The 17085-nt window shown below is 40.1% G+C and overlaps 1 protein-coding gene across 1 annotated transcript in view; it reads right to left on the reverse strand.

Moving 5' to 3' along the window:
- Positions 1-17085, reverse strand: part of LOC134303058 (sodium bicarbonate cotransporter 3-like) — a 79686-nt gene that overhangs the window by 16929 nt on the left and 45672 nt on the right. The window contains exons 11-20 of the mRNA XM_062988355.1: positions 15666-15812; positions 13793-13896; positions 10894-11068; positions 10431-10564; positions 8070-8315; positions 7862-7967; positions 3204-3365; positions 2918-3031; positions 1857-2018; positions 1511-1762 (exon numbers count right to left, since the gene is read on the reverse strand). Coding sequence (XP_062844425.1) covers positions 1511-1762; positions 1857-2018; positions 2918-3031; positions 3204-3365; positions 7862-7967; positions 8070-8315; positions 10431-10564; positions 10894-11068; positions 13793-13896; positions 15666-15812 — 1602 coding nt within the window. The remainder of the gene's footprint in view (positions 1-1510; positions 1763-1856; positions 2019-2917; positions 3032-3203; positions 3366-7861; positions 7968-8069; positions 8316-10430; positions 10565-10893; positions 11069-13792; positions 13897-15665; positions 15813-17085) is intronic.

Raw genomic sequence — 17085 nt, forward strand, 5'->3', positions numbered from 1 at the left:
CAGTGCACATCAAGCAGACCACCAGTTCTGGAATATTAGTGGTTACTCTGTTGGCTGAAATTAAGAGGACTTTCACCACTTTGATTTGTACATGATGTTGTTGCATAGCAACAAGCCACTTGTGGAACTGCATTTCTGACAGGAAAAAAATGTTCAGCCACCAGTGATGTAGTAACAATTTATAGTATGTCAAAATAATAATGATACCATTGATAGATACTAACTAACGTAAGGTACCCACCTGCCATACTCAATTTGGCCTGGCTGGTAGAGGAGGCACAGTTAGACAGATAATGTGGGTCTATTTGAAACACACTTCAAAGCATTCCCTGCACCCAATCAAATGTTACTTGCTACACCAGGAGACACAGCTATATAAGCATGTCTGGAACTTAGTTTGGGTCTGAGTCCTCTCCTTATTATTCCTGTTTGATAGTCCTCTGTTTGAAAGCTCCTAGTTGCCCCCCCCCCCCCCCCCCCCCCCCCATTTCCTCCCAATCTAGTTGTATCCAATTACCCGATTGCATTCCGCTTCCCCTTTACTGATTCCAACCTCCACTCCTGACTGAGGAGAGCCGCAACTGACACACCCCCCCAGTATGCAGTAGCGACTGCATCTCTTCACCTGCACTAGGTGAGTTCATATGTGGAACAGATTTGTGTACTGAGAGTCACACCCTGATCACATTATCCCTCGTCTCTGTGCAATCAGCCAGCAGAGGTTGTAATTGCATCAGTTATGAGGATTTTTCTCCGGGAACCCTTCCCTGGAACAACAAGACAATCGTTGTTCGTGTGGGCGCCCAGCCTGCCGGTAGCAGAGCTAAGATCACGTTGGTTTATTGTTTGACTGTTGGACAGTTGTAGCCTAGTGGTTAAGGTACTGGACTAGTAATCCAAAGGTCGCTGCTTCAAGCCCCACCACTGCCAGGTTGCCACTGTTGGGCCCTTGAGCAAAGTCCTTTACCCTCAATTGCTTAGACAGTATACTGTCGCAGTACTGTAAGTCGCTTTGGATAAAAGCATCTACTAAATGCAGAAAATGTAAATGACTGTCCTTTTTTTTTTGTTATGGTTTCCAGGGGTCCAGTGAACAGTAATTGTTACTGCCATTCCTTTGCTGTGGAAGCTTTCTGTGTTTTTTGCTGATTTTTTTTTTTTTTTTTTTTTTTTTTGCTGACTGCTTGGTTCTCTGGTGAGAGTTTGGATTGTAATTCACTGGTGGATTAAGTAGCTGGCGGAGTTGCACCTAAAGCTCTCTGTGGTTTCTTCTTGAGTCTATATGTGTGTGTAGTGATGTAGATTTTGCTACGGTTACCCTAAAATGTTAAAAATCCAACAGTGAGAAATGGGAATTTGGTTCTGAAACCCCACCTCCGTGTACCAAATGAACATTTACATGCTTTATTAGAAGTAAGCTAGCTTGGTCTGATACAATTAAATGGCAAAGAGCATTTTCATATTCACAATCCTGGTATTTTTTTAAATAGCTGAATTTGTGATATCTTACCTTCAGTGCAGAGGTCATGAAGACGGAGCAGCCCATGAGGGTGAAGATGAGCACCCCTGTGAGCCGCTGTTCCCTAATACCCAGAAATTTGGGCTGTTCCCCTGGCGCCGAGCAGCTTGACTCCTGCTTCAGGCTGTTTACATGTGATATGGAGAGCACAGTGGCTGCCACAAACCATGGCAACCCCATCACCGAACATACGCCCAACATTATAGACACCACCAGCAGGTCTAGATGATAACCACATCCTTTCTACAACAAGAGAGAGAGAGAGTGTAAGGATGTAAACATGCATTTATCTTCTCCTACTTGGAGCTGAGGCACATGAGAGTATGTGGAGTTTTACCTTGAGTTTGTGCTCCTTGCGGTTGATGATGACGGCAGTGATCTGCTGATCCATGAATATGAGGATGGTGCAGAGGAGAGCAGGAACCACAGATATCAATGCCGTCCACCAGGGGTTATCACCCAGAGGAGAGATCAGCCAGCCACGGTGCTTAGATGTGGGCTACACACACAAAAATAATAATAAATTTAGGGCTACAGTGGTTAACTTTGCTAGAGTACCACCGTGAAAACCTCAGTTAATGTCTTAGTAGTGCCAGCATCCTGGTCAGGCGCTTAACAGACGCAACTGGCTATGTCCTAGGGAGGTAAGGGCTTTGATTCTACTCCTTGCCACTGCAACAGTATCTAGGTGTGTGGTCAAGGCCGACTCACTCTTATACTCTCATAAGCAGTGAAGAAATAAGCATGTTCCTCCACACATGCTGAGTTTCTCTGTAAGAATCTGGCACTGGCCAGTATAAAGGGTTGCGCTGGCTTGTGGAGGTGATGATTTTACACGTTGGAGAAGGCTCGTGCTAGCTTGTGGCTTTCCTCAGCCAGCAAGTGGCACAGGTGCAAAGCACAGGAAAATTGAATATACTGTACACTACAGGATAATGCAATAACACTTCAAAGTACACTATATGGCCAATAGTATTTGGACACCTGACTATGAATTTCTTGGACATCCCATTTCAAAAACCAGTGGTATTAAAATAGAGTGACCTCTTTGTGGTCTTTTTTAGCGTTAACAACAAACAAACTTCTGAAAAGGCTTTTCACGTGGCTGTGGGAATTTTTGCCCATTCAGTCAAAAGACATCTGTGTGGCTGGGCATTGATGTTGGTCAAGAAAGCTTCAATTGATGTTCCAGTTCATTCAAAAGCTCTTCAGATCATTATCATGTTGAAAAGTAAACTGTCACCCCAGAAGCATGATGCTACCACCATCATGTTTCACTGAAGGGATAATATTAGCCATTTCTGTATATTATATTAGTAATTTCTGTAGCTTAAATCATATCTGTAGTGTGTGTGTGTGTATGTGTGTGTATGTGGGTGTGTTGGGGCAGGGGTATACCTCAAAGCGATCAGGCACGTTGAGCTTTGGAGATGGAATTCCCACTAGATAATCCACCAAAACCATCACCATTATAGTCAAAAATACTGCAAAGTCACTTATAGTGGACCGCACCTACACAAACGCACACACATTTGCATTCACATTTACATTTTCAGCATTTAGCAGACACTCTTATCTAGAGCAATTTACAGAAGTGCTTCAGTCTATCTAACGCCTTTATTTGTGAGTAATTATTGGATCTGTTTTTTGGGAGCAAGTGTAAGCAGAGCTGATGTGTGTGTACCTTGGTGGGGAAGTATCTCTCTGTTTTGAATTGCTTGAGCAAGGAGGAGAGAAAGAATGTGGTAAAAAAGAGGATGACGGACCAGAAAAGCACATCAGGGATGAAGGGTCCATGGCTTCCACATGCTGGGCCTACAAACTCACCATGCAGGAAGTTACACATCTACAAATACACAGAAAACAAGTAGTTAGTTCTACATCCTAACTGTGATGAAGGGCCTGTAATAAAAATTGTGATGCCAGGCCTTAGCCAGGAGGATCACATCATTCATAGTACCACTGACCCCAAACACCAAAGACTCTCAACACCTACTCAATGCTTAAAGTGGACAGAGACCACTAGGTTGTCTCCTTCCCAAGTTAACCTCTACCCTATTCCCCATCTGAATTAGAAAGCCTTAGATTTTTACCTACCCCATGCCCCAAGTGGACAAATATTCCATGAACTAGGGGAAACAGAGACATTTAGTTTTATACATTTCCATACTAATGCAGTAATAATAATCTGGGACAGATGCAATGCCTTTATTTCTCATACATACATATATAGTACAATTAATTATTTTACCACAAATCCCACTTTGTTTAGAAGCTGGGGTCAAGTGCAGGGTCTGCCATTGTACTGCATCCCTGGAGCTGAGAGGCTTAGGGGTCTTGGTCAATAGACAGTATTCAAACATAGTGAAAAATGTATTGAAGAAATACTCTCCACTGCGGATCTGGTCTGAGATCTGGTAAAGTTTTTACCTCAGATACCCTTCCTGACTTAACCTTCCTACTTTTATTCAGGCTTTAAGATCAGTGCACCTCCAAATGGCTAGGTTTTTTGGCCAATCCCCTTGGACATTAGCCAATCATTCAGCATTCGTGCAAAAGGCTAACCGGTTGGTAGCACCACTGAGATTAAAACCTGGATTCTCGGCTCTCAGTGATAGTAGGCTAGCGTTCTTTATCGCTGTGCCACCCGAGCACCTCAGAGTCTGTGCTGCTGCCAAGCCATAGAAACCTCATACAGGAAGCTCCAAACAAGCAGTTTTTTATGCTGATATTGCTTTTAAAGACTCTTTGGAACTCTGTAGTGACTACTAAAACTGAATGCTCGTTGTTTCTATGTATGTTTTTTACTTTGTGTGTTTTAGTCTGATCAATAGCTTAAAATTCTACCAACAAGGCTACCACTGTCCCTTTAATTCATGCTGAATGGGGTGAATCATGAGGTTGATGCAAATACAATTCAGATGTGAACTACACTTTAAAGCATTACCTGCATTTTATTTAGTGTAATCAACTACACCTTGGAGAACCCTTTATAAGCATACAGGTGACCCCACTCAAGACTGAGTCTACTCTCTCTCTCTCTCTCTCTCTCTCTCTCTGTCACCTTTTTCTGATTCATTTACATTTACATTTTTGGGTAAGTGGAGGATCAAGTCAAGCGAGACTAGTGGCTCGGAGGTTGCGTGGTACAGAGTGGGGTTTTATTAGACCACAAAGGTAGCTTGGGGCTGGTCCATTTTTGGCTTTGTAGGCAAGCATCAGTGTTTTAAACTGAATGTGTGCAGCTACAGGAAGCCAGTGAAGAGAACTCAGCAGTGGGGTGATGTGGCAGTGTTTAGGTTGACTGGACAAGTAGCTTCAATGGAGAGAAATGGCAGAAACTTCTTGTTGTTGTAGAGGAGGAACCGGCACGATCTTGTCATGTTGGCTACATTAGAAGAGAAGGTCAGCTGGTTATCCAGGACAACACTAAAGCTTCTTACATTATCAGATGGTCTGATCTGGGAGTAATACACCAAAATCTTTCCCTCAATCCAAATCTTTCCCCTTTTCTCTTATGAACTTTTAGGTTTTAATCCACTGGTGGATTAAGTAGCTCATTTAGGATCATTTAAGTTATGTTGTACCTAAATGCAAATTAATTTTCTTCACATGCTTTACTCCTGGTCTTTTGTCTCCTTTATTCCAAAGATTTTTCCCTTTGATTTTTCGGGAGCCATTACACTCCCCTATTTGTGTCCTGGTTCGATTGTTTTATTGTTGTTCAGTGGTATTGTACCCACACTCGGTCAATCAGTTTTTGCTTCAAAGAATTTTTATATGAAGTAGACATTCCTGGAAGAAACTGAATGTCACTGCGACCCTTCGTTTTCTAATCCTGGCATCATTTGTAGCTATTTATTAAGATTTAATGCACCCTTTCATTGAAGCAACAGGGCTTCATGAACACCGTCCCTTTTTTTCCTCTCAAGTCTTCCTTGTATGAATTAAAATACATGTCATACAAAACTGTATGCAAATAAACTGTCAGCACTATCAGTTAATATTGTGTATTGTTTTCATGCTTGGCACTTAGCGGCACAGCCAGCAGAAAGCGTTTTTTCCACTTATCGTATGAAAGGCATAAATGTCGCAGTAAGTGGCAACATGCGTCCTCCCCCGTAGTGAACAAAATGCAAAATGCTTATCATGTAAATGCAGCCTTACTTTAATTAAATGGCATTCCCTTTTACAGATAAAGCTGCTGTTTGTGCCTCTGAAATTTGTATTTGGTGTATCGCTCTGGCTCACACTGGTGGAAGAGCAGGGTAAACGCAACACTGAAGCAATGTCTAGGATTTTTAATTGTGTCTAGTAAATGCTGTCATTTCCAAGATCTAGTCAGTCTAAAATTGAACAACATGTTTGCTGACTGACTGGCATTGGCCAACTTCTACCTTTCATCATACAGGTGGTTAGCCCACCTGTACCCAATTGACTTATGGGGGTCTGGACTCCTGACAATGGCCTGTGAACATCACCCCACTAACACTTAATCTTATTTGTATCTTTTCGAAAGGTCTATAGGAACTCTTTTTGACTGATCTCTCCCCTTAGACCCATGTATCATGATGAACATTTACCCTTACAGTTCCAGTCCCAGTCCACAAATAGCTTTTTTCAACTGACGTGAAACGGGCTCAGTTACGGTTCACGAACTTGATTTTGAGTCGATTTAGTGCTTTTCCACCAAAAAAGTAGGATTTAAAAGTAAGCTTAAAAGTGAAACCATCACTATAGTATATATGTGGAAGCTTTTAGAGTGGATTTGATGGTTATTTCACACAGATGGATGTTTGTGTCCTTGGAACACTTTGGTGATGTTTTACTGCACCACTCAAGCCAAGCATTGAGCAAACCGGCAATGTGCGCAGAGGCTTACATTTATGTTTCCAATGTGAATGCACTAGAGAAAGCAACAATGGCGGCAAACACGAGGAACAAAGTCGCCTTCTACGTCTTCTCATCACCAATAGTTGACCGATGCTTTTTGCATAAAAACAAACTATTACCACAGCACAAATGCTTGCAGGTAATCTACATGCTCCGTCACCTTGTTACTACTCTTTACTGCCGTTGCGAAACACCCACGGAATGGTTCTCTAAAAAAAATAAATATAGAGGTTTAAAAAAACCCGAACAGAGTTCTTCTGGTCGAAAAGCACTATAAAGGTATTTACTGGGCAGACCCAGGACCTGCTGATAAGATAAGATTCCTTTTATGATCCCAATGGGGAAAATTTAAGTGTTACTGAAGCTCCAGCATAGAGTAAATACAGTTAGAGAAGATAAAAAAGAGCAAAATAAAATAAGAATATTGACTATGTAGTGACAATAACTATTATACAGTAATATAACAAATTGCAACTACACAGGAAGACACTATGTTTACACCAATCAACAATAACATTAAAACCACCTCCTTGTTTCTACACTTACTGTCCATGTTATAAGCTCCAATTACTATATAGGAGAACTTTGTAGTTCTACAATTACTGACTGTAGTCCATCTGTTTCTCTTTATGCTTTGTTAGCCCCCTTTCATGCTGTTCTTCAATGGTCAGGACCACCACAGGACCACCACAGAGCAGGTATTATTTGGGTGGCGGATCATTCTCAGCACTGCAGTGACACTGACATGGTGGTGGTGTGTTAGTGTGTGTTGTACTGGTATAAGTGGATCAGACACAGCAGCACTGCTGGAGTTTTTAAACACCTCACTGTCACTGCTGAACTAAGAATAGTCCACCAATCGAAAATATCCAGCCAACAGCACCCTGTGGGCAGCATCCTGTGACCACTGATGAAGGTCTAGAAGATGACCAACTCAAACAGCAGCAGTAGATGAGTGATCGTCTCTGACTTTACATCTACAAGGTGGACCAACTAGGTAGGAGTGTCTAATACCTGGAGTGTTCAGTGAGTGGACACGGTATTTAAAAACTCCAGCAGGGCTGCTGTGTCTGATCCACTCATACCAGCACAACACACACTAACACACCACCACCATGTCAGTGTCACTGCAGTGCTGAGAATGATCCACCACCTAAATAATACCTGCTCTGTGGTGGTCCTGTGGGGGTCCTGACCATTGAAGAACAGCATGAAAGGGGGATAACAAAGCATAAATAGAAACAGATGGACTACAGTCAGTAATTGTAGAACTACAAAGTGCTTTTATATGATAAGTGGTGCTGATAAAATGGACAGTGAGTGTAGAAACAAGGAGGTGGTTTTAATGTTATGGCTGACCAGGAGTAAAAATAATGCCATTGTAGTAATGTAAAATGTTGAAGTAAAAGCTTATATTATATTATAAAAGATTAAAATCTGAGTACTGACCGAAACATTGAGCTGATTCCATGGTACTGAATCTGAGGTGTACCCTGTGGAGTTCCAAACCTGCAGGGTCTCATTGGGAGCTTGACTGGGAGCTGAGCACTGACAACTACATGAGACGGTAAAAGAAAAATATAGAGTCAGGACGCTTCAATACAACTTCTCTTTACAACGCTTGTGTTTGTTTATCTCTGTGTGAGTGTGTGTGTACCTGTAGAGTGTGAGGTTATCCAGTTCGATGTGTGAGTTGATGGGATACGTGTGTCCCAAGTGCAGTAGTTTCTCCAGAGCTTCATAGATGAAAATGATGCAGATGAGCGCGGCGAACGCTTCCTCTGTGAACCGTGTGATGTAACACACCAGTGAGCTGGCATCTGTAGCAACCAGAACAATACAGAGGAACGCCGTCCACAGACCAATACAGGCTCGTAGAGACAGATAGGACATCTCATAATCCCTACAGCAGGACACAAGAAATAGAATTAGCAATATTTATTTCTCTCTGTCACTCATGATACTACATACACAAACAGCTGTACCATCCTTAATCTTTTGGAAATGCTCTTCACCAAAATTTGAAACATGACTGTATGGATTTCATTTAGTGAAAACCATTAAATGAAGTTGACATTCCAGTTTTAATTTGTAAGTTCAACACCTGGGGCCCTTCAAACACTGCCAGAATGTGGATGCGACTCCAGAGAATGAGTTTGAACAGCTTAAAAGTCCAGTCGTGGTGTTCTTTACCACATTCAAGTAGACATTTGGTACTGTGTGTGCAGACCTCTGAAATCAGTGCTGCTGCTTTATTTTTTCTTTCGGGTGCTTCCGTATTTAGGGGTCTGGTCCACATTTGAGTCTTGGCACAGTTTTTACCCTGGATGCCCTTCCTGACTCAACCCTCCTATTTTTATTCAGGCTTTGGGACAAGTGCACCTCCAAACACCTAGGTTGACTACTGAGATTTAAACCCCAGAACCTTTTAGAGATAGTGGGCTAGCATACTTTATCAATGTACGAGGTGAGAGCGTCTGAGTTTGTGCTTCTGCTAAATGGAAACCTGATACAGCTCCAAACAAAAACATTTTTATGCTGATGTTTCTTTTAGAGGCTGTTTGCAACTCTGTAGTGACTGCTGTAACTATGGGCTGGATGTCCCTGTGTACTTTTTACTGTGTGCCTTTTAGCTAACCTCCTTGTGGCCAAGAAGTTGTTGCTCCTAGACATTTTCATGTAACAATAACTGTTCCTACAGGGGACCAGAATAGGACTAAAAAGGTAACTAACAGACCTGTTAGTTATATACAATATATGGTATGCAAAATTAAAAGAAATAGAATAAAATAGTAATAATACATTTAAAATAGTGCAATTTGTGCATTTGACAGTATAGCATGGATGAACTGAAACTAAAAATAATAATAACAGAAGTAGTATATACACCAATCAGCTCCTTGTTTCTATACTCACTGTCCATTTCATCAGCTCCACTTACCATATAGAAGCACTTCGTAGTTCTACAATTACTGACTGTAGTCCATCTGTTTCTCTACATACCATTTTAGCCTGCTTTCACCCTGTTCTTCAATGGTCAGGGCCCCCACAGCACCACCACAGAGCAGGTATTATTTGGGTGGTGGATCATTCTCAGCACTGCAGTGACACTGACATGGTGGTGGTGTGTTAGTGTGTGTTGTGCTGGTATGAGTGGATAAGACACAGCAGCGCTGATGGAGTTTTTAAGCACCTCACTGTCACTGCTGGACTGAGAATAGTCCACCAACCAAAAATATCCAGCCAACAGCACCCTGTGACCACTGATGAAGGTCTAGAAGATGACCAACTCAAACAGCAGCAATAGATGGGCGATCGTCTCTGACTTTACATCTACAAGGTGGACCAACTAGGTAGGAGTGGACAGTGAGTGGACACGGTATTTAAAAACTCCAGCAGCACTGCTGTGTCTGATCCACTCATACCAGCACAACACACACTAACACACCACCACCATGTCAGTGTCACTGCAGTGCTGAGAATGATCCACCACCTAAACAATACCTAATCTGTGGTGGTCCTGACCATTGAAGAACAGGGTGAAAATGTATTTAGAGAAATAGATGGACTACAGTCAGTAATTGTAGAACTACAAAGTGATTCTATATGGTAAGTGGAGCTGATAAAATGGCAATGGCAAAAGCTATAGCATAGATTATAACTGATATATACATATACTTATAAATATAAAAATAAAAGAAAGAAGAATATGTAGGACAATGTGTGCACAAGTTTAAGTCTGATTTAACTCTATGAAGACTGCATGAAAATATGTTAATATTCTTAAATATTTGGGAATAAACTGTGTGTAATATTATGTGACACTGGTTTAATACTGGAACCAGGAATTTCTAGATCAAATATTGGATGGTTTGTACTGGCATGTGGTGTTAGAGTTGGTAACCCCAACCCTACCACCACTTAGGTGCGCTTAAATTAACGAGTGCATGTGATGGACATACTTATTTAGCTTAGGACAAAAATAATACAAAGTCAAAAATAAATAGAAGTGACTCACTCGCAGAACTTGAAGAGAATCTTTTCAAAGACGAGTACAGGTCCTGTACTGCCCAGGATTGTGAGGGGCTGCCCAGCAAAAAGAGAGAATGCCACGCCTGTCAGAGATGCTCCGAACAACGATTCAATAGCACTCTGAGAGAAAAACAGGAAGAGAGAAAACAAACACATTATCTTTTGCAAACACACAAAAAAGAGGTTGTGCTAAGGGTTAGAGGTCATGTTTTTCTCTAGCACCCCGACTGTCACATCTCATAAGTCACCTGATGAAATGTCGGCTAGGTTTGTTCACCCAAACACACATTGTGTTTTGAGTCTCCACAGATTATCAGTATTTTTGGGTGCATGTGTGGGTACACAGTTTTTGTCTACATCAAATACACACATTCAATAATTCATGCACAGATTTACTAGCTTCATTACTTTGGACACAAATTAATAACTTGCTACTGTGTATCACTCACAATGTTGCTCTTGGTGGCTTCTCCCAGCAGTCCTCCAAACGTGATAACAGGAGACATGCAGGCGCAGTAGAGGAACAGTACAGACGCCACACACTGCAGACTGAACCCGTCCACCACATCACTCAAGTAGAACGGAGCTTTACGCTTTATATCTTCTACCAGCCCACCAAAGATCCTGCACACCACAGAGCAGAGGAGAGAGAGAGAGAGAGTATTACTTCTGCACTACCCACCTGGACATGTTTCATTTATTTCTTTATTTATTTTGGATGCTTCTGTATTTTAGGGGGCCGGGCTTGGGACCAGCACTAAGAGTCCACTGACAAGTGCACCTCCCAATGGCTAAGCTGTTTTGGTCACCCGCTTCTGACACTAGCCAGTCATGCCCATGCAGACACCAGACCAGGTGAACAAAGCTGTTACGTACTGTAAGTAAAAGTACACACACTCATCCAAAAATGTTTTTTTTTACTTAAGTATAGATCTAAATGTTGACACATTTCACATCTGTTTCAGGTTAAAAAGTTTCTTTATTTCTTTATTGTGCAGAGAAAGACAGTAACAGACAAATCACTCACTGTTTTGTTGCAAAATAAATATGAAAATGTAGTAGCTGGTTTCAACAATGTAGTTTGTTAATTAACTCTGTAACTTGTTAACAACTAGCTGGTTCTAACAATGTACTTTGTTAATTTTCTCTAGTAACATGTTAGCAAACTAGCTGATTCTAACACTACAGTTTGTTCATTTCCTCTGTAACTTGTTAACAACTAGCTGGTTCTAACAATGTACTTTGTTAATTTTCTCTAGTAACGTGTTAGCAAACTAGCTGATTCTAACACTGCAGTTTGTTCATTTTCTCTGATAACTCGTTAGTAAACGAATTGGTTATAACAATGTAGTGTTCATTTTCTATTCCAGTAATTTGTTAGCAAACTAGCTGGTTCTGACAATGTAGTTTTATACATTAACCTGTTATTATTTGTTATTATTATTAAATTATTTGTTTTTGACATTTTGTAATTAATTTACTATGGCAACTAGTCAGAAATCTAGCTTTGACAATGCAGCTTAAACTAAACTACAACTAGTTACATAAATCAAATTTTTATCATGTACAGTTGAGGTGAAAAGCTCATAATCCATATGATTTTACATACAGTATATACTGTATTCATTTCATGGTACTTTTAAGATTTAAATTTTTTTTTTTTATGTAGCCTTGCTACTTTTATTTTATTTATTTTTTTTTTCAGCTAGCGTTTTATGCTGCTCAGGGTTGTGGCAGGTCAGGTTTCACCTAGAAACACTGGGCACAAGGCAGAAGGAACTTGGTTGGGACGCGAGTGTTGCTCAAGTGTTAATTAGCAACAAGTGTTGCTAATTAAATGTGGTTGAGCTAGAGGTTATTTTATTAGCACTGACAAGACAAGTCTGTGGAGCCAGGTTTCTTCTTTTACAAAACAGAGGAAGTGTTATTAGCTTAGTGCTATACAGCTCAGAAAAAGAAGCCAGTACCAATAGCAAATGCGAGCATATAAACCTGATGTAGTACATAATGGAAGACCATATCAATGCAATGTGTGTGTGTGTGTGTGTGTGTGTGTGTGTGTGTGTGAGTGCACTATCTTTCCCCAGCAGACCTTTACAATGCTAAAGTAAGACAAATCTGTATGAAAGGGCTTATCAGAGTCTGCTGAATTCAGACAGTGCTCGCAGTAAATAGTGGAGGAGATGAAAGGTTGGCTGTGCATATTCATTTGGTTCAATTCTCACCCTCTTTCAGTTATATAACGTGTTTTTTAAAGATATATATATATATATATATATATATATATATATATATGTATATTCTTTATGCATTTTCTCCCCTTTTCTCTCTTTTTAGCGCATCCAATTGCCCGATTGCGTCATGCTTCCTCTCCACCAATGCTCTGATTGAGGAGAACTAAGCTAACTCACGCCCCCTCCGACATGTGGGCAGCATGCCGTATGCACTTTATCACCTGCACTTTGACGAGTGCAGTGCAGCTCAGCGTTGTGTACGGAGAGGCACACCCTAAGAGCACTCTTTTCTCATCTCTGTGCAGGCGCCATCAATCAGCCAGCAGAGGTCATAATTGCACCAGTCATAATAGAGAGACCATCTCCAGCTTAGTCCTGCCCATATCTGAACAACAGGCCAATCGTTGTTCACGTGGTCACTCAGCCTTAGCCGATAGGCAGAGCTGAGGTTCGATATGATGTATTCGAGATCCCAGCTCTGGTTCCAGAGTGTGTTTTTACCGCTGCGCCACCTGAGCGGCCCAGACTGATCATAATTAAAACATTCCACACAACAAGCATCTAATCCTGTCTGGCAAGAAGCAAAAATAGCAATTTCGTGTTTAAATCATTATATCAACATTTAAACACGTTGGTTGTTTATTAGTGTGGAAGTGCTTTGCTGAACCAAAACCTAGACAACTCAGTAATAAGGACAAATTAATTTATGTTAAAAAATACACATGATCATCTGTCAATGAGCTAAGGCATAAATTAAATCATAATTTGGTTATGTAGCAGAACAATTGCCCAGAATACAAGAGAAAGTTAACTTAGTTGAAGTTGACTTGAACCCAACAGAGATGGTGTGGATAGACTTGAAATAATAATTTTTATTTTTAAAAAGATAGCAGTGTGTTTGGCCTACATCAGTTCAACAATTTTTAAGTGCTCCTAAAGTTCTACCTACTTTGCTGGTTGGTTTTCATGCAGTCTCACCTTCCAGTACTCTGAGGCTCTTTCTAATACATATTGTTATACACATGTGTTTGTCTGCATGTGTTTTTTGGTCATGTGTGGTAGTGTGTGTTTGTATATGTGTCTATGTGTATGTGTGAGTTGTGTATAGCCTCACCGTCCAGTCCTCTGTAGCTCAGGTCCAGTGTGGTGTTCCTCCTCTTGGTTCAGCTCAGTAGGAGTCACTGTGCCGTTGGGCTGTGACGGCCTCTTTCTCTTAATCTGCAACATATAGATGGCAGCTCAACAGCAACATACAATGGTACCTTGAAACTCAACGCCAGTTGGTTCTGGGAGTGGCATTGAGTTTAAAAGACGTTGAGTTTCAGGTATTTTTTTCCATAAGGATGTATGGAAAACCAGTTAACGCGTCCCATTGTCCCATGGAACTGCATATATTTTAGGGTAATGTATAATATTGGGGTTGTTTTTGACACATATTCACTGAAAATACCACAAATGTAGTATAAAAAACACTGAAATACAATTGAAAAACAGTTAGAAAATCAGTATAAAAATACAATAAAACCTGCACTTTACCTGTACTTCTTTATTTAAGTATTTGCAGTATATTGCAGAACAAATATGTAAGATTAATTATTTGTACTTTATAGTGTCATTAATCAACACATTTGTGCCTTTTTGGCTCTAAAGCTTTGTCAGACTCTGTCCATACACATGAAATTTACCCTCCCCCATTTCTACACCTCAGTCTGTGAAAAAGCAAACTGAATCACTGAGTAAACTGAATCACTCTGAAACGACTCCTTTCAAACAAATTATTAATTGGAATAGAATCGGGAGCTGTGCTCTTGTCTATTGTAAAGATTAATTTGTTTTGCTCACTCTATTTCATTATGGTGTCGTGTGTAAACAACTCCATGAATCAGTTCATTTGTTTGGTTTCCGTTAGTTAGATAGACAAACACGGTTGAATATGGATTTATATGTACTGGAATTATTCTGAAAATATTCTGAACACATACAAGATGGCCACCAAGAAGAAAAACGAGTGGATTATATCCCTAATGGAACAACACATGGATTTAGATCTGGTCTCAATTTGAAGAAGAGAAGCTCAGGTAAGCAGTGGTAATTATTTTATGCTGGGTCGCGGTGCTGCTGTTTACCATGCGCTTTCATTTTGCAATGATAGCAAAGCATTATCATAGCATAAATCTGCACCGCTCAAGCCAATCACTGAACAAAGTGACAGTCGCACACACGTCCAGTTTAAGGGAAACATCGAGTTTAAGGGTACAAATTTCTCGATGAAGGGCGTCAAGTTTTAAAGATTTCAAGTTTGGGGGACGTTGACTTACAAGGTACCACTGTACACACTTTTCATTAATAGTAGACAGAAACTTACTAGCATGTAACACTAAAGACAGCCACAACTTACCATTATTGATTAGCACCATGACCCTTATAAACTCTGTTTAGATGTAATTAGACATCTACATTAAATTAAATTAGAATTTATTTATGCTGATTTTCCATTGCTTGCCTAAATAATTCCAAGTATGTTCAGAAAACATTTTAGTTGAAGTGAATGTGTGAATGACCTGTAGAAACATTTTTAATGCTTATTAATTTGCATTTAAGTCCAATCATCAATTCAATGTAAAATAAAATTGTATCATTTTAAATCTGTAGTCTGTATATTCTGTTTCGCAAATGAGCATTTTTTTTTTCTGAAACAAACAACTACGTGCAACTGCATTTAAGACGAAACATTCACAATTCCAAATTTCTACAGATTTGTTGCAATAAGCCGCCAACAAAAGAAAATCCAAGAACTGTCGAAACTCACTGCAACATTAAGCATTGACAGACAAATGCCATTAAATCCAGACCGGCAGCCTAAAAACCTTGAGTGGTTATTAACCTGGGTTTATATATGTATAAGTTTCAGCAGGCCTATAAAATTGTATCAAATACTAACATTTAGCATACACACAGATTTGGGCAAGCTCACAATGACCTCTGACCTGTGACGGGACATTCTTGGGGGGTTCGATGCGGATGGTGGGGTCCCACTCTCCCGGAGGTAAAACAGTCACCTGGTCTAAAAACTCATCGATACCAGAAAGCAGATCCACCCGGTCCCGAGCTTTGTACGCCACGTCATGGAATATCTGTCAGCGTAGGACAGAGACAAACAGTAACATTAAAACTACTCATTATTTTATTGAATTCTGTGTTAATTAGACATTCAGCTAATCAGTAAAATTCTCAGTGTCACTTGCATTTATGAATCCAGTTTTATATGCAGTGTAAATATATTTTCATTTAATGTGTAATTTAATTATGTTGACATGTATAACACATCTGAATTACAAAAAGTAAATACTGAATTACTCAAAAAGTGCTTTAAAAATAATAAACTTGCATTACAGTGCAAACAGACTGAAGGTCAATTGAATAACAAAAGGTACAATATAAAAAAAGTACAAGAAATAACTATTCACACAAAATAATGCAGTTCAGTCACAGCCATAAGCCTAAGACAAGATTTAAATGATCAGTAGTTGATGCAATCTAAATTTGAGAAGTGTTTTACAGCCTGGAGGGCAACTACTAAAAATACACAATCCCATTTGTATTCTAGTCCAAAGAGTGAAATATAACATAATAATTTGTTAGCAGTTTAAAGACGTTTGCCAGAGGATGGATGGATGGATGGATGGATGGATGGATGGATGGATGGATGGATGGATGGATGGATGGATAGATGGATAGATAGATAGATAGATAGATAGATAGATAGATAGATAGATAGATAGATAGATAGATAGATAGATAGATAGATAGATAGATAGATCACATCACTTTATTAATCCCACAGGGAAGTTTCGTTATTACAACAGCTCAAGATACATTAAAGCAAAAAATATGCCTAATGGTATGAAACTATGAGTTACATAACATAATATTTTTTTCTTTTAGCTGCTCCTGTATTTTAAGGGTCGCTACAGCGCATCTGGTCTGCATATCAGACTTGGGACAGTTGTTACACTGGATGCCCTTCCTGACACAACCCTTATTTTTTATCTGTGTCTGGTGCTAGCACTGAAAGTGCGCTGACAAGTGCACCTCCTAATGGCTAGGCAGTTTTGGCCATCTACCCCATTCAGACATTAGCCAGTCTTATCTGTGCAGTCACCTGACCGGCCGATAGCACAAGTGAGATACAGACCATGGATCCTGAAATCTCAGTGGTAGTGGGCTTGTTTACTTTAGTATGGCAACACCCGAGTACCTACATAATATCTTATCATATATCATATCGTACCAAATATAATACTTTTTTGTAAAAGCTTTCCATAAGACTTTGCATCATTTTTTCAGCTATGTAGTTTTCCTTCTGTACTCTTAGATTTGTAATGGGGTGGGTAGGCAAAGCCCAGC

This window comes from Trichomycterus rosablanca, chromosome 1, assembly GCF_030014385.1.
Source record: "Trichomycterus rosablanca isolate fTriRos1 chromosome 1, fTriRos1.hap1, whole genome shotgun sequence".
Lineage (NCBI taxonomy): Eukaryota > Metazoa > Chordata > Actinopteri > Siluriformes > Trichomycteridae > Trichomycterus > Trichomycterus rosablanca.